Raw genomic sequence first — 9,441 nt, 5'->3', positions numbered from 1 at the left:
TTGAGAGTTTCGGACAGTTTAGATCACACAAGTAATGTAATGCACATTGCAGTTCCGTATCACATTAGAGTTAAAGAAACAGATAATGCTAAGTTCCTTCACTCTCTTGTATGTTGTTTATCATTACATTTTAACCCGAGTTTCGATTTTTCTAAAGTGGGGATACTTTTCTTAAACTATGTGTGGGAAATGAACCTTTGGTTCTTCGTTTCAGGCAAATATTAGAATAAAAAGAACAAATGTGAGAAGACAATTTTTTATCTTTCTTGGCTTAAAGCTCTTATTTACAGTCTGCAGTTAGACTTAGGAATACATTACTGTTGATTGCATCTCAGTGATGGTGAATAATCCTCGTAAACAGTATAAGGCCATCTTAGATGCTAAAAAGTATCACTATTAAGGTATGAATGTGGAGTTCCCGCTTTCCAAGTTAAGAGTAAGTTAATCGCAATAACGTGGTGAAGTTATGAATAGAGGTTAATTCTGATGGATGGTGGGTCTGTCCTGTATGTGAGCTATACCTCATCGGGTAATTTAACCCTTCCCACAGTGTAGTCATACTTTATGTTTGCATTTTATATAAGCGAAACTTCGGGAGGCTGTTCAGACAACGCCAAAATCAATGACACAGCGGTATATCTGCTGATTCACCGCGAGAAACCAGGTTTCGATACCTCTAGTGGGCAGAGCATTGATATTCCATTGTATAAATTTGTGCTTAATTCTAAACAAACAAACTTGCCTAAATAACCGTGTATATTTAGATACGTAAACACTGGAAGTACAAAATCAAGAAATTAGGTAAAGTAAATATCTGATTACGTTATGCCATTTTTTAAAAAGAAGACCGAATGTCTAGTCGTTACCAAATAAATCTAAGTTGGAAGCAAGAGTTCGTTATTTGAATGTAGCAAGGTACTTTTCAGTAATATATTTTGAAGAATTTAATGGAATCGTTGAATCGTGCTATGGAGTGGTTCCACTGTGACATTCTTGTCAGGAACAAGAAAATAGACAAAGGAACTTCTTTCACGTTGTCTTTCGGCCTCATCATTTGGAATAAGCAGTCGATGAAACTGTGAAAGTGAAACAGAAGAAAATGTAAGTTTTGGTACAGCAAAGAGGAGAACAGTCATCAGAGGTAAGATGGATTTACGCAACATAAAAAGTTGGTTAAATGTATCTTAAAATGGGAACCAAGTACAAGGTGAATCATTTTTATCCAAATTACTGCTTCACTTCATCAAACAACATTACCGTCAGCTTAGTGTGCACCACAACGTACCTTGAAAATATGAGCTTGAGGAAGACAGTGAAGGAGCTTCAAGACTACTTTAGTTTGCTGACGTGCACAACCAACATGTGCTTTACTCGTATTTGGTGCTTCGGGATTTTAATGATTTCAAAGTTCAGATAGAAGCTGATTAGAAGTCGACGATGAATTTGATACAGAATCGTTTACCCTATATATTGAGAGGTTAAAAGACAAGGAGTTGATCTCAAAGATCTGGCTGGTCAAGGACATCATAGCGCCGCCATCGTGAGCGAGAAGTATCCTGTGGTGGAACAGAAAATAAGACAAATCGTACCTCAATGTTTGTCACTACTTGACATTCGTGTACTGTATGCTTACGTGAAGTAAAAGAAGTGTCAGATATATTGAAGAGTTCCAGGTTAGATTATTTAAAAGCAGCAGATCTCATTGGAAATCTTCTCGCAGAGTTGCAAACCAATAGATATGAGTAAAAAACAGCTCATTATTTTCAATGCTCTAGTAACATCGCTACCAGAAATCCCGTAGTGGGACAGCAGTAAATCTTTCAATTTACAATTGTAGAATAATGTATTCAGTTTCCCTCAGTGGGCAAAGAAGGTAGCTTGATGGGACTTTGCTATGAGAAAGCACACGCACATACTACATGAATTGTGGCAGTCGGCGTCAGTTACAGAGCTCCAGTTTGTAGTTCTAACCAAACTTGGTAAGAGAGACGCCATTCGATGTGAAATAAGCCACGTTAATTGCAGCCTTTGATAGTTTTACTGGAGAACGAAACAAACGATTTAGCATGGAAAATATCCAAATTTCACTCCCTTTCGGTAACTGACCCCAAATCTGAAGAAATAATTCATCGATATTGACTATTTAACCTCCTACAGCTCATTGCAGACCAATTATTGAAGACAAACAAATGTAAATGAGGCCAACTAAGAGAATGAATGAGTATTCAGGTGTCACATTTGGAACAGTCGAGGAGGTTCAAAACCTCTAATTATGGCTTTTTGCTGAACTTTACAAAGTTTTAATGATAACAAAAACTTTTCCAGTTAGCAGAGCAGATTGTACAAGGAGCTTTAGTAAGCTAAAACTAATCAAAAATCACATTAGAATAGGCCCTGTATGGCCAGGTAGTTAATGCGCGCGATTCTTAATCTGTGGATCGTTGTCACATCAAACATGTTCCTCATTCAGCCGTGGGAGCGTTATAATGTGTCAGTCAATCCCACTCTTCATTGGAAAAAGAATAGTAGAAGAGTTGGCGGTGGATAGTGATGACTAGCTGCCTTTCCTCTGGTCTTACACTGTAAAATTAGGGACGACTAGCGCAGATAGTCCTCTCGTAGCTATGCGCGAAATTAAAAAAACAAACAAACACATTAGGACAAATATGTCTAACAGTAACTGATTTGTATAGAGAACGTGCTCTTTCAATTCATATTGATCAAGTTGTTTACAGGTTATTGATATATTGGTTTTATTCAAAATGTAGTGTAAAACGTTGACTGTAATCCATCGTTAGCATGTTAGCTGAAAATATGTTTTATTGTAAAAACAAATTCTTAAATAACAAAAGTAATAAAATATGGATGAGAATTTCCAAATGACATTTAAAAGTCGAACAACGAAGTAAACATGTAATAAAACATGCCTCAATCAGAGGTTGCCCATTTTTTCGTGTTTGATATTTTACTGAAAAAGATTATCGAACATTATCTACTCACTATTGCTGGATATAGTCCATTACTCCAGATGGACAGCAAATCATTTACAAAAAGAATAACAGTGCCTTTTATTGGAGTGGCCTGGATCCATTCTCCTGACTTAGTTTTCAGCTAGAAGATAGTAAAAGTTTTAAACGTCAAGGACATTTGTACCACGACAGTATTGGTAAACTAATTCTTGAAAAAAACTTAAATATTCAACCAACGGATAACTATAACTTTGAATTTCAGCGTTTAAAGCCCATAAGCTGGTCTCTGAGTGGCACAGTAGAGCAGAAGTATGTGTGTTTGTTATAAGTGGCCATTACTGTCAGGTTTAGTGTCTCCTCCCACTTTTGTGCCAGAGATATCTCACAGTGACAGCGTTTGGTGGATGAGCAAGGAAAAATAATTAACACTAAGCCTTAAAAAAAGATTAATTATTTCTGTTTACTCTTGACCATCTGATTCTAAGGAATATTAATTTTCATAGTTTGGATATTTTCAGCTGTGTTCTTATGATACCCTTTGAAAAGTTTAACTCTATGAATTTTCGATGAGTGTGGACCATTTCTTATAGAGCAGCCTTAACCTGACCTGCATTTCGAATTAAGAATGGAATATTAAGTAAAACTGTTTTGTTTTATATGATTAATGAACTTCAATATAAAAGAAACAAAATCTATAAAATCATAACAAAAATGACTTTTTGAATAATTTTTCACAGTATCCTCACCTCCATTCCCCCAGAATCGTCTTGGAAGACGAACGATAGGGTTCCAAAATCTGTATGTTCTCCAAAACGAGCAACATTAGGATCTTTGATATCTCCCACAGGAGGATAATACAACATTCGAAACGATCCATTTTTATCTTCTTGGTATGTGTGACGCTTCAAGAAAAATTCTTCATCTACGTCTGTATTTAATGTGTAAGAAATGGTCAAATAGTGAACTATTAATAATAAAATGTACTGAATTATTTTATTTTAATCTTTAAAATATTTTGTTGCACAAAATTATAATAACTGAAGATAAAAAAGAAGAAACAAGAATGTGGACAAGTTTTAATAGAGTACGATGACAAATTGGATCCATAAATCCAAATCTGAGAAGAATGCTTTTAAAATGTACATAACTCACCTAAGGCTATTGCCAGAATCTTTAGGAAACGGTTAGATAAAGTCAGAATCGCTGAAATACATTCCAGACATGTCTGTCTCAATCCCGGTGCGAGTTCTTCAGGTGGAAAACAAGAGTTTTCATTTGTCACTGCAATAGCATCTTTGATTTCATGGTCGGCATCCGGATCAAGGCTAAGGTGTACAAAAATTACACTTTTCTACTAGAGTTTTCTATGTTTTGAAAAATTCACACAAGAAAAGTTATGGATTAACTCTGAATTAAGCTGAAAAGTGGCTATAGGAATGGAAATAAATATACTTAAAGATCTGAAAATGATTTTCACTTGGAGTACTGGAAATTATCTGTATCTAAGTGGAGTTGTAATATTAGCAAGAAATTTGGATTGTAAAAGCAAGAAATCTGATAATATTCCTCTAGATATCAGAAAATTAATCATACCAGACTTTTGTTGGAATATTATTGATAAAAGAAAATTTAAAGAAAGGCAAGAAATAGTCTATGGATTAAGATCGAGGGAATATTTCAAAAACAAGAAATAATCTGAAACTTTACACGTCTTTCTTTTGGAAAATCTATATATCGAAACTGTTTGTTATTAAGTACAAAGCTTCACAATTGATTATCTCTGCTGTAACGACATCAGTACGAGTAACGAATCTCTGTTTTTAGCGTTTTAAGTCTTCGGATTTCCTGATAAACTTGTGTAGATCAGTTAGTTTTTAGTGTCAGAAATTTTCTGTCCATATTCCAACCTTCCATTGCTATTACGAGATAAACCTCTGGAGACAAATGTAAAGTGGCGTGCAGATGATCTATGTTTACCAATAAAGTTAGTGGCGTACAGATGATTTATGTTTATATCATTTAGATTCATTAAACACCAAATCTCTTGTATGTATAATTGTTTACATACAAACAGGTCCACCATGGCCAAGCGCGTTAAGGCGTTCGACTCTTAATCCATGGGTCGTGGGTTCAAATCCCGTTTGCACCAAACATGCTCGCCCTTTCAGCCGTGGGGGCGTTATAATGTGACGGTCAATCGCACTACTCGTTGATAAAAGAGTAGCCCAAGAGTTGGAGGTGTTTGGTGATGACTAGCGGCCTTCCCTCTGGTCTTACACTGCTAAATTAGGGACGGCTAACGCAGATAGCCCTCGAGTAGCTGTGCGCGAAATTTAAAACATACATACACACAAACATTAGGGATTATGATATAATAATAATAAAAATTAAGAAGAAAATGGTATAACGAGGTAAACAGGTGCTGAAATAGAAAGGGTTAAAGCCTACAACCCACATGCTAAATATCTTTTTATTTATATGAAACTGATTCGTAAAGACTGGGGATCTGAAGATGAACCCTTTGCTATATAAAAACCTCATGCCCAACTTACAACAGTTTCGTTATGGTATTAATATAAAATAAATCTGTACTTCTTATCTCGCGCACAGAATACGATACATATTGTCTATCAGGCTGTTCTTCTTGTTTTAGTCCCTTCTGCAGTTTGTTTACCGCACTGAATTGAACTCCAAATTTTAGCGTTGTAACTACGAAGAACCTTTTAGTAAATATTTTGATGTTTTATTTTGTAATAGAGTTAATAGAGAAAATGTAATATTTTGTTTCACGCTTACAAAAATAAAAATATGACGATTAAAAGTTAACTGTTGGAACAGACTGTGATTAATGGCACTCATGGCAGTTATGGGGAAAGGACCAATTTATTTCTACAAAAATGAGAAGAGAATTATTTCATAGGACCGAATCAGACGTATAGAGGTTGTAGTGTGATACTAATGCATGTTGAAGACTCAGAATTTCGAGACTATACACTATTATCTCTTGTTGTTGGTTTCTTTTGCGCCTCTCATCACAATGGCACAGCCGTTTGCCTGCGAATTTACACCGCTAAAAACCAGATTTAAATACCCGTGGTAGGCAGAGAACAAATGACCCATTGTATAGCTTTGGGCTTAATTTAAAAACAAATTTTCTTTTGCATCGGAGATTTAAGTATCGTCAAATTAAATACTTTAAGCTGATGTTGTGCTAGTTTGTTTATTGTTGAGCACAGAGCTATCAACACAATAGTCAGTTCGAGTTGTGTTTATCTTAGGTATGAAAATTCGATTTTTAGTGTTATAAGCTTTCAGACTTATCGTTGATTCCTTGGGAGAAGAAGGAGGTTAATAATATTCGGTTAATCTTGAGTCGTTGGTTTTATAAATGTGAAAATATATCAGCACAAATGGTCTTCAGCCGACTCGTGCAATAAAATCCCAATTTCCAAACTATAACAGCATGATCAGGGCGCTCGACTTGCGATCTACGTGTCGCGGGATCGAACCCAGACACCAGATATGTTCTTCTTTACAACCGTAGGGACATTATATTGTATTCTACCTCGAACTCTAAAACGAACCAATATCAAGTACCAGAAGAATTTCACCCTTTTTTACACCTTTATATTTTTTTTTAATTGTGGTTTAACTCATAGTTCGCATCTTAATTTCTTGTAATAATCAAGCCTATGAAACTATTTCCCAACACAAATGTAGACGTATCTTGTCATTATTTAGTGAACTTACTGTTCATTCTCTCCATTAACATAACCGTCTATAACAGGGTAATTTCGGCTGTACTTCTGTTTAACTTCTTTTGGCAACTTGAGAAAATCCTTGATTTCTTATGTATATCGGATATCTTTGAAAATACAAATCAGCTAATAATAGTTTTGTGTTAAACACACAATATAAAAAAATGGACAGTTTTTAACTTTCATACACACAAACTTAAAATATAATAAAACGTATACAAATCGATACAACGCAACGAGCCATTTGAGTACATACTTTACATTAGGGTCAGTTGTGACAGATACATCAAACTAAACACCTCAAATGCCAGTCAAAGTTGTCTAAATCTTTCGTAAGTATTAAAATACAACATTAAAGTAACCATTTATTTCATCTTCTATTCTAGTGTACATGATCGGTGCATCAGAGACTGTTATATTAGAGCATGAAAACATTGATTAGAGATTATTTTGATAATTACGCAACCTCGATACCTACAAACAATATATAGTTCAAACCAAAATATTCTTACTATTGTTCTGGTTTAAGCTGATAAAGCATAATTACAAATTATTATCTTTGTTATAAGTCGTTATTACACACGTTTCTTACGTTTTAACTGTATTATATTTGCATTTGGTATTTTTAGGATTTTCCAATAAAAGGAAAAGTGTAAAGTATTTCGGCCACATTACGTATGTCGTTAAATACAGAATATTACGGATACAATAGTGTTGAAATGTTTTACATACAATTTTCTAAAACCTGTATAAAAAAAAAGAATATCGAATTTTGTTTTAAAACCTTTAGTAAGCTTTATACTAATGTGTTATGACAAATACAATTAATCAAAACACACACACACACACTTAAAATGAGAAAGCTTCTTATGTCCATTAACACTTGTAACAATTACATGGTAAATGATATCTCACCTTTAATTATTGAGAATAAATATTTTTATGTTTTATTTCACAACCACTCGGAAAATATCTATTAAAATACTAAACAAAGAGATATAATGTATTAGTACTGTAAGAAATAAAAAAGTTTTAAAAGTTCGTCCTGTCTCATTGTGTACTTAAAGTGATTAAAATACTCGAAATCTAAGCCATCTTTATTTTCTAGCTTTACTGCATAAAATTATACCAACGTCACGAATAGGAGGTGAAGGTTACAGCACACGCCAGTTTGGAAAAACAGCGCAGATAAGTTATTTTTATTTATTCTACTGTATTGAAGCCTTTGGTTCCATAGTTTTTGCAGACGTACGGTAGTTATGATAATTGTATTATGCGCAATCAGTAATCGTGGAGTGGATGAATTGTACGTTCTTTCTGTAAGGTACAAAAAGTGTCCGCATTTAATATAAAATGTTTGTATTTTAATTATTTTTCTCGAATTAAGGTGACCGTAAATATCTGGCGCTGGGACATTAAAACAAAAAACGAAAACGACGCTGTAATACTTATTCTTTGAATTGTAAGCTATAGTTTATCATTGTCCTGAGTTATATTTTCAATGTGTTAATTTACTTGTTTGATTGAAATATGGCATTGCTTGGTCGCTAGGAATCTAAGCTCATAACCTGAGGATTATGAATTCGATTCCCGTCCCCAACACGCTTGCTTTTCAGTCGTAAGGTCGTTATTAAGTGATATTCCTAGGTCGATTGAAACTTTGTATTCCTCGATGGTTAGGGCACTTGACTTGTAATCTGACGAGTCCAAGTTCAAATCATGTTTCTGAGCATGTTCGCCTTTATTATGTGACCATCAACCTATATAAACCATTGGAAATAAGGAATTGGTAAATTCTAGGGCTAACACCAAAGTACGTCTGCTGCTAAATGCATCACCTGAATTCCTGTAGTACTAAAACACGAACTTCTCATAGTGACAGTCTAGAAGAATTTAAAGAATTAAGCGAGCAATTAGTAACACAAAAAAAGCAGGTGTTTCTTGAAAGTATATGTTACATGATCATTAGAATCAAATACATATGGAAAAAGAGTATTTCTAGATGATACTAAAAGGAGGAAACTGTTACAGCTACAACGAAGATTACCATGATTGAAGAGCTATTAATATAATAAGGATACAATGCCCTTAGGACGTGTGTTCCAACCAAAACAAAAAATAAAGGAACCACAAAGAGCTAACCAAACATCAAAACGATAGAAACTAGCTGAAGGTATGGGGCGAAGATCAGCTGCGAATACTCCATTTGTTTCAAATTAGTTAAGAAATTCATTATTCGAAGGTAGTCCTCCACAAGTTCATTCGCTTATTCCTGAAAAAATCTTTATCATGTAGGTTGACACTTCTTCTACATCTACAATCGTTTGCCCCGATTTGTTAATGAAAAATGGAAAATTAACTCTTCAGACGAAGCAATTAATGCAAAGGACGGACATAACGTCTAATAATTTGTTTCACTGACTAAATTAATCAAATAATTTTTTCACATCATTAACAATATCGAAACTTTGTTAATAATAACAATAAACACTATTTTAAAGTTTATCCGATTGCATAAAAAGTATTATACGATGAGAAAAATACTATTTTACAACGTACCAGATTTTCAGGAATCCCGTGGTTTTTAATGTATAAAAAACCATATTGAAACAAAGCGCGATGAACTTCTGATGCAACTCTTTGAAATGCATCATTACTTGGTTCTCCTTGTATCTGCACACCTGAAAGTATAAACATTGATTTGTTAAATTAAA

General features: G+C 34.2%; 1 protein-coding gene across 1 annotated transcript; it reads right to left on the bottom strand.

Moving 5' to 3' along the window:
* Positions 1–242: 242 nt before the first annotated feature.
* On the bottom strand, positions 243–6,834 carry LOC143247019 (uncharacterized). Its single transcript, XM_076494325.1, has 5 exons — positions 6,720–6,834; positions 4,122–4,294; positions 3,716–3,897; positions 3,001–3,111; positions 243–1,076 (listed from the first exon to the last, which is right to left on the bottom strand). Exons 3-5 carry the CDS (start codon positions 3,830–3,832, stop codon positions 945–947), a joined length of 360 nt encoding a protein of 119 aa, XP_076350440.1. The 5' UTR covers positions 3,833–3,897; positions 4,122–4,294; positions 6,720–6,834; the 3' UTR covers positions 243–944.
* Between the last annotated feature and the right edge of the window lie 2,607 nt (positions 6,835–9,441).

This window comes from Tachypleus tridentatus, chromosome 3 (genome assembly GCF_004210375.1).
Source record: "Tachypleus tridentatus isolate NWPU-2018 chromosome 3, ASM421037v1, whole genome shotgun sequence".
Lineage (NCBI taxonomy): Eukaryota > Metazoa > Arthropoda > Merostomata > Xiphosura > Limulidae > Tachypleus > Tachypleus tridentatus.
Note: the sequence above shows the minus strand (reverse complement) of the source record. Positions and strands in the feature narration are given on the sequence as shown.